The 20,992-nt window shown below is 42.5% G+C and overlaps 1 protein-coding gene across 6 annotated transcripts in view; it reads left to right on the top strand.

Moving 5' to 3' along the window:
* DTX3L (deltex E3 ubiquitin ligase 3L) overlaps positions 1 to 20,992 on the top strand; it is a 220,043-nt gene that overhangs the window by 91,446 nt on the left and 107,605 nt on the right. For all 6 annotated transcript variants that reach the window (XM_069224304.1, XM_069224300.1, XM_069224301.1 and 3 more), the window contains one exon: positions 7,353 to 8,831. In XM_069224304.1, coding sequence (XP_069080405.1) covers positions 7,353 to 8,831 — 1,479 coding nt within the window. The remainder of the gene's footprint in view (positions 1 to 7,352; positions 8,832 to 20,992) is intronic.

Genomic DNA, 20,992 nt, shown 5'->3' with positions numbered 1-20,992 from the left:
GTACCCTGTTGCACCCCTTGCGGGCAAGAAAGGGACAACTATTTCCCAAAAGATGGATCTCCTGAAGCAACAGGACATCAGCATGATATTGTTGAGCACGTCAGTACTGCTGTACACTTTATTCTGTCCAAGAGCCCATTAACATTCTAGGACAGAGACTTCATGGGTGGTGCCATAAGATTTGGTAAGTGTAGGTGGGCATGTCAGAGGGAAAGTTCCCCTCTCCCAGAGGATCTTTGTCCAGTGTCAAAATGGAACGTTGTGATGAAAAAGTATGTAACGTGTCCCCTGAGCTGATACCTGCGTAAAACAATCCGAGTAAAACAAAAACAACAATAAAGTAAACTTGAAAACTTCAGAGCCACCTATCCCCCAAACTCCCTCCCTTCCCCATACACCCTCACATCCACCCGAAGCATATGTTGCCCTCATAAAGCAAATCCAACCAAAGAACTTAAGGTAGAAGAAAATGGGACATGGTGGATCCCTCCATTAAGTCAGATATTATGTAGCCATCAGAACTTATTAAGCATTTCCAGCAGAGTGTCTCAACAGGTATTTAAGCCCGGACCTGAGGAGATTCTTATAGCGTGGGAGTCTGGGAGAGGTCCATGTCGCTATGTGTCCCTAGCTGACCAAAGGAGGCCCCGTCCAAAAGGGTCCCTCGAGTGGGGTCAGACATGTCTCTGGTATTTGCCCCCCACCCCCAGCTACCGTCACGAGCAGAGATTGGTCATGGGCTGGAGGTGACGGTGAAGTTGAGAGTGTTTTTGTCTCTGCCAGCGTTTTAGTTTCTGCTGGGGTTTGGGTCCTCGGCCAGGACGGCCCTCATCTGTCAGTCCAAGGTGTTGTGGAGAGCCCGCTGGGCCATATGAAGCGGACGTTCTTCTGTGAGTTGGGTCCAGGCCATTGCATTAAAAAAAATTGACTTTTTGTTATAGATGACCCAGAGCCTGGCCGGCAATAGGAGACTGTGCTGTGTCCCCATTGCTTTGAGTTTCTTGTTGACATAAAAAATGTGAACGGTATAGATGTTGAACCTCTCTTGTGTAATTGGGGAAAAGGAAAACGTTGGCACCTCTGCATTGAAGGTCTGCGTGAGACCTGGACCTCCTGAAGGACAGCGTCCCTATAACCGAAATTGAGAAATTGAGTTATTACTCATCTGGGTGAAGAGCCTGGCTGTGGCTTGGGGGTCAGGGCCTGATGTGCTCGTTCAAGCGCAAACCAGGAAGAAACATCCAACCTTCAAGGTAGTCAACCATGGACTGTGGTTCAGTATTTTTGGGGATGCTAATAATGTGCATGTTGTTGCGCCAAGAGCAATTTTTGGTGTCTTCGGCGCAGCAGTGCAATTCAGAGGTATGCGTAAGAAGAGTGGATACCTGAGCTTAAAGAGTTTTCAGTTCATCTTCTGCGGTAGACAGCCATGTTTCTGCTTTGGAGATTCAAGCTGTGGCATTGTGAAGATCTTGGCGTAGCAATGCTATGTCTACACAGACCTCACCAATCGTGGTCTCCACTGATGTCCGCGAGGATTGTATTGCCTGGAGGATTGTAGCAAGGTCACCCTATGGCGGGCTCACTTTACCTGCTCCAGAGTCTCCAATCGGGCCGGTGGCCGACCAAGCAGTGTAGTGTTCCACATGTGTCCGAGCAGTGGAAGTCCGGGAGGCCTTGTCCTTGCCCATGGTTAGAGCCTCGTCGCCAATTGTCCAGGACTGGACACAGGGATCCGCATGCTGGTCAAACTTTGCGGCTGCACGAGTTGGAAGGCAAGGCTGCCCTAGCCACGAATCCTGCAGGTCCTGAAAGAGCAGTGTCGGATCCGCTGGTCCCAGTCGACCGATATACTTTTGAAGAGGCCAATGACCGGGGAAATGCAAGGTGCTTCTGGAGGTCCAGGTTGGCGAAGCAGTTAAGTGACAGTGGGGGAGGACAGTGGGCCAGGGCTCATTCAGACTCTCCAGTGAAACACTTACGGCTGCCAACTAATCTTTCTGACCTAGGGTCCCTGGAGGTGGGGTGCAGTTGGAGACCAAACAGGGGTGGTTCGGAGGTGCTGCCGAGGGAGTCTCCTGGGGTACCGGTAGGGGTTATTACCATAGACAGCTGCATCTTCTTAGTAGCCAGAGTAGGCGTCTTATGTGGCATCACCAGAAACTTGCCGCACCAGGCCCTCAGAAGTGGACTGCCTCACATGAAAGGTCACAGAGAGGGGCCCCACCTTGACAGCATCCCAGTCAGCTCTCTAAGGTAGTGAACATGATGTAGGGAAGAGGCCCAGGGCAGACCAGCGGACACCAGCAGCTCTGCGGAGCCTCCAGCAGAGGGCCCCATAGGGGTCCGGCGGGTGCCAGTCCGAGACAACATCATGTGGGTGCCCTGAAAGGGTGCAGGGGTCGCCCAGTAGTGGATTAGGCCTCCTTCCTCAATCTATCTCAAATCAGACCGGGGTTTTGTAGATCCAGCAGGTCTAAGGTCTCGTAAGTATGTCGGGCTCTTGCAGGGTCCGCCCAATACCATCTGCTCCCCTGTGTGCCACTCTCCTGAAAGGGCGGGGGTGGGTGGGAACTCCCCGTGGACTGACCAAGACGCTGGCTGAGGGCCCCGCCGCATGCGGACCGGGAGAAGATCATTGGGCAGGTTCTAGCCTCAGGGAAGGCAGTTGCAGATGACCTTCAATGCCCGCAGGCACCCTCCAGCCACACCGCACTGTAGAGGGGGCAGAGGCCTCTTTGAATCTCTGGGAAACTCTGATGCTGACACAGCAGCACCTACAAGGGGGGGGGGTCCTCCTCGTTTAGGGCTGCTCAGCCGAGTCCCAAGATGGCTGCCAACACTTTCTGGTTTGAAGTGTTGGCAGCAAGTCAGAGCTGTACATTTCCCTGCACAAGCTGGTCTTTGTTTGTGAATACATTGCAGCCAGAGATATACAAATTGAATTTCCCTAAATTTCTCAAAAACTACTGAATGGATTTACACCAAATAAGCAACAGCATAATCTGCATACAGAAACTAGCTTTCTGCCAAATTTGGTGTAATTCCGTTCAGTGGTTCAGCCTGTAGTTGTGTCTAAAGAATCCTGTGGAAATTAACATGGGAAACCCAACATTTTTTTAGCCCCCTTTTTCTTGGCCCCTGCTTGAGGGATCACCCCGAAACTTCCCATACGCAGCAAGAATCACTGGGCCACTTTTTTGGGGAAATGTTCATGAAGATTCGTCAAACAGTGCCAAAGATATAGGCAAGTCAAAAAAACGCTTTTTCTATGGAAACATGGACCTAACTATACCTACCTAGAGGTGACCGCCACTGCATATATATAGATAAATAAATGTACTTTTTAGTTTAGTTCAGTAACTTAAATAATCTTCAAACTAAGATGCAAAGGAACTTCAGTCTCCCAAAGATAACAGCATATGTCTTTGTTTCTGTAATTGAAAAGCTTTATTCCTTTACAAACTAAAATAATATGTATGCTTAATTTAACCAAATGCAGTTTGGCTTTTAAATCAAAAGGGTGAAATTCTTAAGGTGGAGGGGGACTGATGTCTGTAACAGATGTTAGTTTTTGCTTCGTATGATTTCAAATATGCATTAAAAAAAAAGAATCTGAAACAAGGAAGAGAGGGACCAGGAGATTATTTGGTCCAGTGTACAGTCTCCCAATAATCTAATATACACTAGGTACACTGTTCCACATGTACTCAAGTAGCCTAGGGCACCAGAGGTGTCAGGAGCAAAAGCCCTCAAACTTCACAATGGATGACTAGCATCATAATTGGGAATTGCTCCTCGCCAGGCCGGCGCTGCAACGCCTGACGGGCTCCCCTTGAAAAGGGGAGCACTCAGCCGTACTGTTTTGATGATAATCAGACAGTTATGCCTATATTCAGGCACCAGCAAACGCTCGGAGAGGAAAAGAATGTGAAACTAAAATTGGTTATTCATCCTAAAAATTGTTTCATAACTTTAATCAATATACTAAGATGAAGACCAAGATTAAAATCAAAAGAAAGTAATAAACTGAGTGTTGATGCTCACTTACTTTCAAAGAGCAAAAAGATAACTGGGTCTGTAATTTTAACAGTACCCACAAGTTGGGGTCGACATGTTTCGCGTCGTGTGGTCCTACAGGATCCGGTGACGCTTCATCAGGACCAAAAGAAAATTTTATATCAATTCTTCTCCAATTAAAACGAAAAAAGTGACGAAAAATGAATATATATACCGGTCACTTACACTTCAAGTAAACTGGCTACGTCACTGTCAGGTCGCCCTAGGGGACAGAGAAGGGTTTATTCAAAACAAAAATTAATATATACGTACACCTGATAATGTCTATTGTTGTGAATATCATGGTGTAGTTGTGCTATTCTCATAACGTGGATCAAGCAGTCATTATGTAGAGAAATGGGCTTACCATCCCCCAATCAGGAAAAGGCTCCTTAAGAGGCACGTTTCGGGGACTTGGAAACACTACCTATTGGTAAATATAAATTGACAACCAGCACAAAATTACCATATAATTAAAATATAACAATCATATCGGTAGCAATAGTGTGTCCAAAAATTATTGATATATTTCTCTATTTCAGAATGCCCGTTATAGCGAAATAGTAATGTCACTTCGGAAAGTATTAAGACGCACGATGTGCCCAAAGAAAAAGAAAAATAAAGTTAGGTAATACGTTGGGCAGTCGTATCTTAGCTTGATACGAAACCACGGCTCTACCCGCGATTGTTCGCCAGGTCCGTTGCTAAGGACCTACCCTCCGACACGGCGTCTCGCACATGTGGAGTGCGAACGCCGCCGGAGCTCTAAGAGACGCCGCCGACCCGGAAACACCTCTGTTTCCAACGGGCTCGCTCGTCTGCAGTGTTGGAAAGGGAGGAAGGACTCCCATATCCATGATCAACATTAAAGAGGGACTAACAGTGTCGTGTAAACAGAACACTGAAAGCTCGTTGATAAAACCTTTTAGATTTGACACCCAGGGACCCAAAATAAACCCCTCCTTCCCCCCCCCCCCCTTCGTTTTTTCACAATGGAATTTTTGACAATTAGCATTTTTCACATTAATAATTTTAGGCGTGTGTCTCGTTTCTGCTTGTGAAATTCTGGGGGCATTCATCTTTAATCCATTAGAAAAGACTCACCTGAGGACTGTAAAAACAAGGTTTTATCAACGAGCTTTCAGTGTTCTGTTTACACGACACTGTTAGTCCCTCTTTAATGTTGATCATGGATATGGGAGTCCTTCCTCCCTTTCCACCACCGCAGACGCGCGAGCCTGTTGGAAACAGAGGTGTTTCCGGGTCGGCAGCGTCTTTTAGAGCTCCGACGGTGCTCGCACTCCACATGTGCGAGACGCTGTGTCGGAGGGTAGGTCCTTAGCAACGGACCTGGCGAACAACCGTGAGTAGAGCCGTGGTTTCGTATCAAGCTAAGATACGACTGCCCAACGTATTACCTAACTTTATTTTTCTTTGGGCACATCGTGCGCCTTAATACTTTCCGAAGTGACATTACTATTTCGCTATAACGGGCATTCTGAAATAGAGAAATATATCAATAATTTTTGGACACACTATTGTGAGCACTTTTCTTTGATATCTGCTTTTATCTGTGTGGCACTTTTGCTGTTTTGCACTGACTTGTATTAACTCTTATGGAGCATTTGCATTAAATATGTTTTTTTACTAATACAACTAACGCACCAAGATACTGTGTTACCCATGTATGTTATCAGCACTAACCAAGTACCACTAATATTGCGCACCCACAATAGAGCGCATGGTGCTACCGATATGATTGTTATATTTTAATTACATGGTAATTTTGTGCTGGTTGTCAATTTATATTTACCAATAGGTAGTGTTTCCAAGTCCCCGAAACGTGCCTCTTAAGGAGCCTTTTCCTGATTGGGGGATGGTAAGCCCATTTCTCTTCATAATGACTGCTTGATCCACATTATGAGAATAGCACACCTACACCATGATATTCACAACAATAGATGTTATCAGGTCTACGTATATATTAATTTTTGTTTTGAATAAACCCTTTTCTGTCCCCTCGGGCGACCTGACAGTGACGTAGCCAGTTTACTTGAAGTGTAAGTGACCGGTATATATATTCATTTTTCGTCACTTTTTTCGTTTTAATTGGAGAAGAATTGATATAAAATTTTCTTTTGGTCCTGATGAAGCGTCACCGGGTCCTGTAGGACCACACTACGCGAAACATGTCGACCCCAACTTGTGGGTACTGTTAAAATTACAGACCCCGTTATCTTTTTGCTCTTTGAAAGTAAGTGAGCATCAACACTCAGTTTATTACTTTCTTTTGATTTTAATCTTGGTCTTCCTCTTAGTATATTGATTAAAGTTATGAAACCATTTTTAGGATGAATAACCAATTTTAGTTTCACATTCTTTTTCTCTCTGAGCGTTTGCTGGTGCCTGAATATAGGCATAACTGTCTGATTATCATCAGAACAGTACGGCTGAGTGCTCCCCTTTTCAAGGGGAGCCCGTCAGGCGTTGCAGCGCCGGCCTGGCGAGGAGCAATTCCCAATGATGATGCTAGTCATCCATTGTGATGCTTGAGGGCTTTTGCTCCTGACACCTCTGGTGCCCTAGGCTACTTGAGTACATGTGGAACAGTAAAAAAAGAATTCAGAGTAGTTTTAGAGACAAAGCCAAGGTGAGACTAGTGAATATGATTGGTTTAACCGCAGAACATTGTAAAATTTGCAAAAAAATACCTGTTTAAAGGAAGGGCTGGTAGAATTGGCGAAGTGGGCACGGCGGAAGATGAAATTGTTTGTTACTTGTGCAAACCAGGGGATGTACACATGTGGGACCTAATGTTACTGGATCCATAGAACAAAAATGACGATTTGCCTCTTTAGGCAAGTAAGGCTTTAAAATTCGGATTCCACAGCATGTTAATTACTTGTGGTACCTACCAATACAAAATGAGACGCAGGCATTTCAGTTATGTTCGAGAGGTTCGGGGCACATTCGACCTGTTGCACAGATGCTATTACATACATGCTGTGTTGTGTTTCTGTGAGGTTACATATGTATCACCAACCATAAATTGGAAATTGGGAAAAATAAGAAGGAAGGTGGCACATTTCAGCGGGGATAAATAAAGTGTTGCTTCTAAATAGGCATCTGCCTAATATTAATTAACTTAGAGAATAATGTTGTAATGCTAAAGGGTAAATGCCTAGAGTTGTTGATTTTTGCAAAACTGAATAGAGTTGCTGGTTTTTGCAAAACTAAACGTGTTGGAAAAAACGTTAAACATATTAAAATTCCATTGCTTTCTTTCTTTCCAGATTTTTGGTTTTATATCTGCAAACCTCAATAACAACTTGTTTTCAAAAGTGGAAAAGCTACAAATATGCACAGCCTTTGCAAATGTAAAAATAACAAAAGAAACTTTTGAAAATGGAATCGAAACAATAACTGGAACATACAAAGACATTGAAAAGATTTATCAGTGTTTTCAAGATCTTCTTCAGAAAAAACAAGAAAATACAGAGTTTTCACATTCTGGACTCAATGGCAGTTTGGAATTTGATGAAAAAGAATTTTCAATAAGTGTTTCCTCTGCTCAGTATGAATACTTTAATCATGTTTGTCTCCGAAAGATTGAAGAATTGAAGCAAAGATTTTGCATCAGAATTGACTGTTCAGATAATTCAGATGGCACAATTAGCTTGCATTTTATAGCTCTCCGTGATGGGTGCCAAGTAGAGAAAGCCTATCAGTCATATGTTTCTCTTTTTCAGAAGGTTATTGAGGATTGGTCTCAGGAAGTGATTGAATTACCAGACCAAAGCCGTGTGGGTGACATAGCAAAGATATTAAATGAAAAATATAAGAGAATCCTAACAAAGAAGACCACTAATTCACTTATACTACGTGGCCCGAAGCAGGAACTTATGGAGGTGAAAAAACAATTGAAATATATAAAAAAAGAACAAGTTGCAAGCCCTGTAGCCTTAGCGATACAAACACATAGAAGGACTAATGGAATTGAAGTGGATTTCAATCAGTTACAGCTCTGTCGTGAATTGATAGAAAAAGATATTAAGGAAATAGAGCAAAAGTATCTTGTGTCCAAGCAATTAAGAAATACTAAGGGCCTAAAAGTTAACATCATATTTACCCCCAAAGCAGATTTAGATCTCTCTAAACATGCTTATGAACATTTTATCGTTGCATTTCAGAGAGCAGTCAGCAATTTAATTAAGAAAATAATCAACCTGAAGGATTTTCATCCATCCGGGAAGTTACGCTCTATAATTGATAGTTTGACAAACCAATTTTGTGATGTATCATTCCAGATGGTAGACGAAACACTGAGCATTAGTGGCTTACCCTCTCGTGTGATGGATGCTGAAAAACACCTGAACCTTTTACTTGGGAGTGATTTGTCACACATGCGGAATGTGGCCATAGACTCTTATAGCGAGAGGAAAGACTCCGACTTGGCAAGAGAGAATTCATTCCCTGTAAAAAAATCGGAGACAGCAGCAATAGAAGATCAAAAGGCTATATGCCCCATTTGTCTTGAAATTCCCACAAAGAAAAAGACACTGGACAAATGCAAACATGAATTCTGTGAACAATGTCTCAGAACAGCAATGTCACACAAGCCAGTCTGCCCTGTGTGTAATACACCTTATGGTGTTGTAATTGGAGATCAGCCACATGGAAGAATGACCCATCACTGTATACCGGATAGGCTTCCTGGTTACCGCTGTGGCACTATAGTTATTGACTATTCTATTCCTGATGGAGTTCAAGGGGTAAGTTTGTGTTCTTAATATGCTTAACAAAATAAAATATGTTCAAGGTTTTTTTTTTTTTTTTAAATAAACCTGTTTCTTAAAAACAGTTATACCACCAGTTCACAGGCTTTAAAATAGTAAATCTGCTTTTCAACCATATTTTTCTCTCTGGGTCTGTGCCCTCCTCCTCGCAGCAGATGCATGTTCAGGATGTGTGAAGAGCGTTTCAAGGGGTGTCCCTTGGTTATCACTGGTCTCTGTGGTTCACAACTTGGAGAAAATAAAATCCAGCTAGTTTGTGTCAGATTGCGTACAAGTGAAGATGTGAGTAGTAAATAGAGAGACCTGAAAAAAAAACAATAACAACTGGAAATAGGGGAACACATTTAAATCTACAAATTAGGTATGTTCATAAATGGGCAGATTCAGTGTACCTGGTGTTTTATTCTCTTCCTTTGACTGAAAGTGTCTTTATAATTAGGTCATTAGTGCCAAGCAACTATTTGAGTTGTATTTTATGCTATGTAAAAAGTATCTGCATGCTTGCTCACAATATTGTTTTCATTTTATGGTGAAGCAAAACGAGTGAAGCAAAGCAAATTAGAGGAAGGTCACACTCAAAGTACATCTTTTTATGGCAACAAATGACACTTTTCGAAAAAGAAAGTATGTTTTCCTGTATGGCCGATAGGACAGTTGATGGGGATGCAGGGTAGTTCTTGGGTGGGTGGAAAGGTGAGGTGGGGTGAGGAGTGAGAAGGATGACCTAACGTCATTCAGGGAACTTTTATGTGAACGAGAGTTGTCCTGATCAGTAAGTCTATTTTGAAAGACTATTTGCTGTACTTAAAGATATGAAAAATCCATGTTCAACATGGGGAGATGGGGACTGTAGAATTATTTGTAGATTTGTTTAAACTTGGTTGAAAAAGGTATTTTGACCCCTGTAAGAGGGTACTTATTTAGAAGTGCTTGGGAATATGGAAGTAAAGTTAAGCACATGGACTAAGAATAGTACAGTACCAAACATACCATGGGTAACCACCTACTGGCACGGGCAGTAGGGAGTTTTCAGTTGTAGAGGGGGTATTTCTAGTTATGTTTTTTAAATAGCTTGACACCTGTGTAACATAAAACATTTGGTCCCCCAACCTGCGTTAACGAACCTCTTTTAAATTGCACACATACCTGAAAATAATAATAGAGATTTATATAAATAAAAAAATGTCCTCCATATTTTGTATTGTTAAGGCATCCAGACAGGCGGAGTGTCCTTCACACCACTGCCTACAAACAGGTCATGTATTCTCTAGCTGAATTATTTCTTTTGTCTACAGATGAAACCATAACGCAAGGAGATTGGAAAGAGGATAGCAGGGCTGCCACCTCATTTCAATAACGCAACTCCAGGGGTTTCTCTGTGTGTTAACATTTTGAACTAATGGGTTGACTAAGCAACCTGTATTGGTGCCATGGGTGTTTGTGGGGAAAGACCTATGAAGCATTTTTCAAAAACAGTGGCACGAGCACTAATCATGTGCCCCATCCTTTAATTAGCAGGGTGCTGTCCGCTTAGGGGGCACTTGAAGAAAGAAGGAGCCAGCTCTCCTGGAAAGGAGCTCATCCAGTAAAATGGTTAATACTTTATAATCGTGGGGGGCATGCATGCCCCAACCTGCTCCCCTCTCATGCCTGACATCTTTCATTAATGTCAGCCTTTCACTATGCTGAAAGGAATCATGCACAGTTCTGCTTGTGCAACTTAGATTTCACCCATTTTCTCCTGCCTGTTGGCTTCCTTACTTTTGTTCCCACGCCGCACTTGGTTTCCCAGACCCAGTTAAGTGCCTGCTTCTCCTTCTTTGTCCCTTGGACCACAGAAAAGAGATCTAAATTCTAAAAGTGTCTTACTTACAATCTGCTGTTTGTTGGAATCCAGAACATAGGAAAAAGAAAGTTAAGAGAACTACGGGTCTGCGAAAATTATAGGAAGAAGTGACCCTCATTCTCCTGCAAGAATGCTTTTGAGAAATGTACATAGTTCCAAGGTTTTCTGGAGCATTAAGCTTCCCGACATGAAAACGTGCTAGCAAGTCACTGTTTGTGTCCATGATAAATATTTTTCCCCATACCAGACTTGCCATAATTTTAAACCATGTATTTTTCTGTTTCTTCTACTTCTCCACTTATGTGGTCTTGTTTCAGTAGGATTGTTTAGGGACAGATATTGATTGGGCCCATTTGACTTGTTTTCTAAGCAGAAGTGTGGAATAGTAGCGAGGGGGGCAGAGTGAGCTAGTTGTAAGATATGTCCATGGTGTCGTTTTTGGCATATTCCAAGCTGCAAGAACCTGAGGTCTTCTCAGTCTTCTTAAGACATGCAAGGTTTGCTTTTTAGGCTACTTATTTACAGATTTCCTGGAGATATTGAAGGTTTTCTTCACCTGACTTGGAGCCTCGGTTATGTGTTTAGAAAAATAGGCTCTTTTGGCTCTAATGATTATTTTTCTCTGTCCTCGTATGTGTTTTTTGCATCAATTTGTGTCCAATTTTGTCTGCAATTTGCTCCACTGGCAGTGCTTGAATTGTAGGATTGTGGCAGGAGGAAGAATGTCTGGGGTTCGTTAGGTTGATGTAGTGATCGTCAAGCAGAGTATCAGCATTTTCATGGGTAGAGTGTTCGGTTGGGGAATGAGTGAAGTTGACTACGAATCTTCTGTTTTATATATTTCCTAAGGGCCTAATACAAATGGGGGATGTTAAGTCCAATAAGGGTGGTAAGTTTGTAATCTAGGTCAGTAAGGGTGATGGAAAGAGGAATTAATGCACATGAGTTTGAGCAACACCCTGTTTATGCGACAAATGTTAATGTTCAGTCACAACTAAGAACCGATTAATATTGAGTCCTGACTTCATTGACTTATACATTTCAGTCCAGAACACAGTTGCAGCATAGTATCTAAGGACATCGTTTTTCGTTTACATAAACATAAACCATATCTCAATTTTAACAATGATTGATTTTAGGTTTCAAAATTCAGCAGAATGTTGGTTTATGAAATCATTGTGCTCGTTAATGTACACAATTCTTAGGCACGTTTTTTTATATCTCATAATTTAAATGCAGACGTATGTTGTATATCCACGTTTTATGGTTTACTATAGATTTGCACAAACATATTACAGTGAGATCACTTATTAGTATTCTCTTCTACACAATAATTCAGAATACTTTGGTTATCCTACAAATACTATCAATACATAGCAAAACGGTCATAGATATTCTACAGTGTTTGGCGATCATGACAGCTTGCTGAATTCCTCACCTTGTGAAGGAGCTCTGACCTACTACATTGGAATGATAATAAAAAAAAAATAACTTAAGAACTCTTGTCAGTGTTCACTTAATCTATCCATCACCTTTTCTGGAAAGAAGAAATTCTTCAACAACCTACTAATATACATTTATGTGTTCCAACACCATTTCACACTGCCAACAGGCATTCAAATCAAATTCAACCTTCCCATTTTCACCAGTGTCCAGTTTAGTCTTTAGAAGAGTCTTTGTGGTGCACACCTTCCAGAAATGGGTATCTCCAGTTTCTTTATGAAGACCAGCTAAACCTTATTTGACTTGTGCTCAGAAAGCTGTGACTAATGTATTGCCCCACTCAATTTGATATGTACTGAAAACGTCCATACTCTTCAACTGTCGACCCGCTTGCAAGAAAATGATCAAACACCACTTAACTGTAGTATTGAAAATTGTATTCCATATCAGTCCAATTTGTTTATGACGAAAATGCACCCAACACAGTTAAACATTCTCAAAGTACAACTATTATTGTATCATAATTGCCCTCCTTTGAGACATGAGTCTGCATTCTCACAAGTTCTAAAAAAAAAAGTCTTTATTTGGTCTTCTACATCTAATTGACCTACTCCAGCAAGCCCACCATCTACCCAACATTATTAAAATGTGTTTTGGTTCATCCTTATTACTGGGTTATTCCAAATTGACGAACATTTTGCTTAGTAGACCACCACTCTGCATATTCAAATGTAAATACCTTCAACGTTTGGATTTGGACCCCAAGAAAACAGGAAAATGTAACAATAAAAAACAAGTAGAACTATTGGCTATGCCAGTACTTTTTGTCAATGCTTTGCAGCATTCGCAAGGGGAAAAACAAGGTGTGATGATGTAGCCACTGTTCCCTGCTGCGTCATTTTGGAAAAGCGTGCATGTGTAGTGACGTGCATCTCCAAGCATGCATGCACTTACAGAATGATGAGGGTAATTTTCTTTCTTTTTTTTGTTCTTTTTTCCATTGACTTATCTAAGTGATATCCGCTATCTTTGTCTGCCAAATTAAAGTTTAGGTGTTTGAAAGTGCTTCACATCTTGTGTTACAGAGGGACAGACAGGAAATTGCAGCAGCAGATTCCTCCAATAAATTAAAAATATATATAAATAATCACGAGGGTTGGGGGAATAAAGCAGATGATTTTTAGGGGAGACAAAGAGCAGTGGTCTTGGGGTGTAAAGCAAAGCCAGGTGGGTTGGTGAGGGAGAAAAGCAGCACACGAGGAAGAGAGCAACATGGAGCAAAAGGGAAGAAGCATATGAGGGAGAAACCGCACACAAAGGGAGAGAGCAACACAGAGCATGTGATTTGGTAGAAGAGAAGCACACGAGTGAGAGTGCTCCAAAAAAATGTAGCCTCACAGAGGCTATACTTCAGGGAAGGAATAAACAAAATAACAAGAAGGAAAGCCATCAAATAAACAAGCAAATAAGAGTGACAATAGACAACCTATGGGAGCATTGGGCAAATCCACTGTAAGTTCTTGGTATAGTCCACATAGTGTTTTTTGCTACCAGACAGCTAAAAGCAGTGTAGTCGGAAAGACCTAAGGACTCCAGCTCAATGTTTCTGAGGAAACGTCTTTTCGCCACAGCCAAAGTCAGAATTGCCTTGTCACCTTCTCTCCACACAGACATCCTTGACACTTCTAAAACTAAGTGCTTTCTGTTTTATGGTCTGGGTTGACAGCGCAGCTGTTGCCCGACAATAATGTGAGACTCTCCAGAAGAGGGGTTTTGGCTCTGCCCACATGTTGGGAGCCAGGTGTAAGTTTTGAGTGGGCAGAAGATGTGTGCTTCCACAAAACAGTGCTTGTTCTCCACACAGCTGAGATAATTTTGTTTTTTTTAATCCAGCTACATGCATTTGAACTTTCAGGGGCACACATATGACAATGTAATTTTATTAATGTCTCTTTGATAATTAGACAATTGATGGTGTTTTTCTCTGTCATAAGCACAGATGGCAGGAGGGTAGTCTTCAACTTATATGGATTTTTAGGTCTGGTTTGACAGTGCAACTGTCACCCGACCTTTAAACCTAACCAGTATAATTCTACGGTTCTTTGTTTCCACACAAATACATATCCATTCCCATACTCTCTACTGCTAATGCTTCACATTACCTTAACACATTCCTTTAAAGCCAAACCTATTGGCATTGCCAGTGCTTGTGTAACACAAGGCAAGCCAACGCCTCCTTTCTTCACTGGAGTCTGCAGGCAAAATGTTGAAATCTGAGCTTTCTTGCCTACTCTCAGTAAGTCAGGACTTTGAAACACTTAGATATATCCTACCACCCATTTAGCCCAGAGATAATTACAAACTTATGTTATTCTGATAAGAAGTATTCTTTCAAATAGATTTGCCAACGGAGCCAAAAGTCAACATTTTCTTTTTATTAAATTCATTCTTCACTTAGGAAGGTTCAGATACTCCCCTGCTAGCCTATATTTCACAGTGTTATTGGAGTTTCAAAATAAGATATGCACTTTTCCACCAACTTAAATTGCCCTTGAGCCCGCTTCAATTTCTCCTCAGCGTCTGAAACAGACATATCTGAGGTTTTGGTTTAGGTTACCATATAACCAGATGCATTTCTAAATTGTCGTATAGTTTCTAAAATCGCTGGAACATACTTATCTGGGACAGAAACATGCAGGTGTGTATTGTCTGCATATAAGTTTAATTGTGATCATTTCCATATTTTAATGCTTTATAATCATGGTTAGTGGTTGTAATGCTACAATAAACAACATGTACAACAGGCATCCTTGCTTTGCCCACTTTTGGTTCTCCAAGCTGTCTGAAACTATGCCATTGAAAATTTTGTGCCCTTTACAGCCTCAGAAGTTCATGTTCACCGAAAGCATTAGTGTAAAAGTAATGTTGCTATTATCCTTTAGTGTCACGCATAGTAGCTATGTAGCTACCTTTTTTCATTAGGCAAGATGGGAACTGATAATCTTAGATAACTGAACCTATGTAGCATACTATCCTATGACTTAAAATCATCAGTTCTGAGTAGAGGATTTTTGTATAAATGTTTATCATTCGCACAAGGAACGTTTACATTGCTGGCACTTCACACTGTGACACAAATCAGTTATGTACTGGTGTGAATATTCAGGTTCACGATTCTGAAATGATTACATTATTGCCATCTTTTAAAGCCCACAAATAGCTATGCAAAAATTGTTTCATTAACTTTTTTCAAGTATTTGTGTCTTACATCGTCCACTATTGGAAACAAAAATGTAGTCTGACCATACCTGAATTTGCCTTGCTGGTTTTGCGCTGTCAAGTTGTAGGTCCACATCATGTCCAGTATGTGAATTGCTAGTTTGGGGCACTCACCACATGTTTGAAATCAAAAGTCTGCATTTTGCCGATGAGATCAGCAAAGTGTGTGTCTACCCACAAAGTAAAACCTCCCATGATAAACATTATTTTGCCTTTTGCATGAAGATGGAGAGCAAGTTCAAGTAACTAATCTAAAAAAGTGAGGTTACCCAAGGGAGCAGTGTACTACTTCTGAGATGAAAATAACGGGATTGTTGGGAATAATGGTGCAGCGGGCTACTGTGCAGTTAAAGGATGTGGACCTAGTGTGGGAATTAAACATTTCCTAGCTATCGTAACAGAAAGTTTCAGTTCTATTAAGTACACAGAGATAAGGGTTAGGCTGTCTCTCTTCACTTTATTTTTTTAAACCAGCAGCCTTTAACAAAAGTTGAAAAAGGACAACATTATGAGAAAACTACTAGTCCTATGAATCCTTTAGATGGAGGCCCTCCAATCCACGAACACCATCTCCTTAAAGAGCCTCTCCTAACATTCCTTCCTCCTCTTTCTTCCTGCAACCTCATCTGAAAACCCTTAGATCAATCCTGTTTGATGGACTCCGTTCCTAAAATCTGAAAACAAATGAATGCTTCTCTTCCTAAAGAACACCAACTCATCACAAGTCATCAACGTTATACAAGATCACTTGCTTCTCATCACCATTAAATATAAAACAACTATTCTAGTACAGCTTGAATAGTTCTTACACTTCGTACACTGAGGTGCATGATATATATATATGTTCGGTGGCATGTCTAGCTGCAGATACACATGCTGTGCACGGTCCACCGTCTGGTGTTGGGCTCGGAGTGTTACAAGTTGTTTTTCTTCGAAGAAGTCTTTTCGAGTCACGAGACCGAGGGACCCCTCCCACTTCGGTTCCATTGCGCATGGGCGTGGACTCCATCTTAGATTGTTTTTTTTCCGCCATCGGGTTCGGAAGTGTTCCTTTTCGCTCCGTGTTTCGGGTCGGAAAGTTAGTCAGAATTTCTGGAAAAATCGTCGGTATTGTTTCGTTCGGTATCGGGTTAGATTAGAACAAATCAACACCGAATCTTGAAGAGCTCCGGTAGCCCTTCGGGGTAATTTCGATCATCCGTCGGGGCCTGGTCGGCCCGACCGCGTGCAACATCGACACTGATGGAACGGACCCCGTTCCGATTCTGTCCTAAATGCCATAATAAATATCCTTATATGGATCAACATTTGGTCTATAACTTGTGCCTGTCCCCCGAGCACAAGGAGGACACGTGCGAGGCCTGTCGCGCGTTTCGGTCAAGAAAAACGCTCAGAGACCGAAGAGCCAGGAGGTTGCAGATGGCGTCCACGCCGACAGGACAACAACGGTTCGAGGAGGAGGAAGAAGAAACTTTCTCCATCCACGAGTCGGATTCCGAAGAATTCGACGTCGAAGAACAACCAACCGTGAGTAAGACGTCGAAACAAAAATCACACGATAAAACTGACAAAGCCCAGGGGACGCCACCGCCAACAGGCCATGGCTTAACCCGGAAAGTAGGTGACCGTCCATCGGCACCGAAAAAGGGCGAGCTGGTGTCGAAGTCGTCCGACTCAGGTCGAGACACAGGCACGCAGCAATCTCGGGACCGAGAGAGTGGTGCAGAAAGGGGTCGACACCGAGACAGCAGCACCGAAGTTGCTCTGCACAAAGACAGCGGCACCGAAGATGGTCGGCACCGACAGGGCACGACGCCGAAAAGAAGAAAGATCTTGTCGGAGCCGAAAAAATCCAGAGACACGGTTTCGGTGCCGAAACATCCGGCAACCGAACCGAAAACCGGTTCCTACTCAGAGGAACAAGGACTGTCCTCTCAACTAAAAAAACACAGATTTGAGGAGGAATTACAAACAATAGAACCAGATCACACGCAAAAGCGGATCTTTATCCAAAAGGATACAGGGAAGATCAGCACTCTTCCCCCAATCAAAAGGAAAAGGAAACTTTACTTCCAGCAAGGAGACAAGCAACCACAAGCAAAGGTGGTAAAGAAGGTAACTCCACCACCCTCTCCACCACCGTCAACTCATGCATCACCGGCACAAACTCCACCACACTCACCAGCTCATACCACCATGAGCCAGGATGATCCGGATGTATTGGGACCTCTACGACGCTCCAGTTTCGGACAATAGCCCGGAGTCGTACCCAACTAAACCCTCACCACCTGAGGACAGTACATCATATGCACAGGTGGTAGCTAGGGCAGCCGAATTTCATAATGTATCGCTACATTCGGAGCCTATTGAGGATGACTTCCTCTTTAACACCCTGTCCTCCACCCATAGCCATTATCAAAGCCTTCCCATGCTCCCAGGAATGCTAAGGCACTCTAAACAGATATTTCAGGAGCCAGTTAAAAGCAGAGCCATAACTCCAAGGGTGGAGAAAAAATACAAGGCACCGCCCACAGACCCTGTTTTTATTACATCACAACTGGCACCAGATTCAGTAGTTGTGGGAGCAGCTCGTAAGAGAGCCAACTCGCATACATCAGGCGACGCACCGCCTCCAGACAAGGAGAGCCGCAAATTTGATGCAGCGGGAAAAAGGGTTGCAGCACAAGCGGCAAATCAGTGGCGCATCGCCAACTCGCAAGCACTCCCAGCGAGATACGACAGGGCTCATTGGGATGAGATGCAACATTTCATCGAACACCTCCCCAAAGAGTTCCAAAAACGAGCGCAACAGGTGGTGGAAGAGGGACAAAGTATCTCTAACAACCAGATACGGTCTTCTATGGATGCAGCGTATACAGCTGCAAGAACAATAAATACTGCAGTCACCATAAGGAGGCACGCATGGCTGCGCACATCTGGGTTCAAACCCGAAATCCAACAGGCTGTGCTCAATATGCCGTTTAATGAACAGCAATTGTTTGGGCCGGAGGTGGAAAAATTAAAAAAGGACACCGATACAGCCAAAGCCATGGGCGCACTCTACTCCCCGCAGGGCAGAGGCACATTTGGCACATTTCGTAAAACAACTTTTAGGGGAGGGTTTCGAGGTCAACCCACAGAAACCAGCACCTCACAAACAAGACCACCTACCTACCAGGGACAATATCAAAGGGGAGGTTTTCGGGGACAATACAGAGGGGGGACAATTCCCAAGAAACCGGGGAAAATTTCAAGGTCCCAAAACCCCTCAAAATAAACAGTGACTCACAAGTCACACAACCCCTTCACACAACACCAGTGGGGGGAAGACTAAGCCAGTTCTACAAATCTTGGGAGGGAATAACAACAGACACTTGGGTCTTAGCAATTATCCAACATGGTTATTGCATAGAATTTCTCCAACTCCCTCCAAACGTCCCACCGAAAACACACAATATGTCAAAACAGCATATAGACCTTCTAGGACTAGAAGTTCAAGCATTACTGCAAAGGACGCAATAGAATTAGTACCAGGCCGACAAAAGAACACAGGAGTTTACTCACTGTACTTTCTCATACTGAAAAAAGACAAAACTCTAAGACCAATACTAGATCTCAGAACACTAAACACCTACATCAAATCAGACCACTTTCACATGGTCACACTACAAGACGTAATCCCACTGCTCAAACAGCAAGACTACATGACAACATTAGATCTAAAAGATGCGTATTTCCATATACCAATACATCCTTCGCACAGGAAATACCTAAGGTTCGTATTCAAGGGAATACATTACTAATTCATAGTGTTGCCATTCGGAATAACAACTGCGCCAAGAGTCTTTACAAAATGCCCAGCAGTAGTAGCAGCACATATCAGAAGGCAGCAAATACACCTGTTCCCTTACTTAGAAGACTGGTTAATCAAGACCAACACGCTAACAAAGTGTTCACATCACACAAATTATGTTATACAAACCCTTCACAAGCTGGGTTTCTCCATCAACTATGCAAAGTCACACCTTTTGCCGTGTCAAACACAGCAATACTTAGGAGCGACAATCAACACAACAAAAGTGATAGCCACTCCAAGTCCACAAAGGGTTCAAACATTTCACAAAGTAATACAGGCCATGTATCCAACACAAAAGATACAAGCAAAAATAGTATTAAAACGCCTGGGCATGATGTCTTCATACATAGCCATTGTCCCATACGCAAGATTGTACATGCGGCCCTTACAACAGTGCCTAGCATCACAATGGTCACAAGCACAGGGTCAACTTCTAGATCTGGTGTTGATAGACCACCAAACATACATCTCGCTTCTATGGTGGAACAGTACAAATTTAAACAAAGGGCGGCCTTTCCAAGACCCAGTGCCAACATACGTTATAACAACAGATGCTTCCATGACAGGGTGGGGAGCACACCTCAATCAACACAGCATCCAAGGACAATGGGACATTCATCAAAGAAAGTTCCACATAAATCACTTAGAACTGTTAGCAGTATTTCTAGCGTTGAAAGCATTCCAACCCATGATAACCCACAATTACATTCTTGTCAAAACAGACAACATGACGACAATGTATTATTTAAACAAACAGGGGGGGACTCACTCGACACAGTTGTGTCTCCTAACACAAAAAATATGGCATTGGGCAATTCGCAACCAGATTCGCCTAATAGCACAATTTATTCCAGGGATCCAGAACCAGCTAGCAGACAATCTCTCTCGGGATCACCAACAAGTCCACGAATGGGAAATTCACCCCCAAATACTAAACACTTACTTTCAAATTTGGGGAACACCTCTAATAGATCTATTTGCAACAAAAGAAAACGCAAAATGCCAAAGCTTCGCATCCAGGTACCCACACCGGCACTCCCAAGGCAATGCACTATGGATGAATTGGTCAGGGATATTTGCGTACGCTTTTCCCCCTCTCCCTCTCCTTCCATATCTAGTAAACAGATTGAGTCAAAACAAACTCAAACTCCTACTAATAGCACCAACATGGGCAAGACAACCTTGGTATACGACGCTACTAGACCTGTCAGTAGTACCTCATGTCAAACTACCCAACAGACCAGATCTGCTAACGCAACACAAACAACAGATCAGGCATCCAAACCCAGCACTGCTGAATCTAGCAATTTGGCTCCTGAAATCCTAGAATTTGGACACTTAGACCTCACACAAGAATGTATGGAGGTCATAAAACAAGCTAGAAAACCTTCCACTAGACACTGCTATGCAAGTAAATGGAAAAGATTTGTTTATTACTGCCATAATAATCAAATTCAACCATTGCATGCATCTCCAAAAGATGTAGTAGGATATTTACTACTTTTGCAAAAATCTAATCTAGCTTTCTCTTCCATAAAGATACATCTCACCGCAATATCTGCTTACCTGCAGATTACTCATTCAATTTCCCTGTTTAAAATACCTGTCATTAAAGCGTTTATGGAAGGCCTAAAGAGAATTATACCACCAAGGACACCACCTGTTCCTTCATGGAACCTCAACATTGTCTTAACAAGACTCATGGGTCCACCT

This window comes from Pleurodeles waltl, chromosome 3_1, assembly GCF_031143425.1.
Source record: "Pleurodeles waltl isolate 20211129_DDA chromosome 3_1, aPleWal1.hap1.20221129, whole genome shotgun sequence".
NCBI classification, from domain to species: domain Eukaryota; kingdom Metazoa; phylum Chordata; class Amphibia; order Caudata; family Salamandridae; genus Pleurodeles; species Pleurodeles waltl.
Note: the sequence above shows the minus strand (reverse complement) of the source record. Positions and strands in the feature narration are given on the sequence as shown.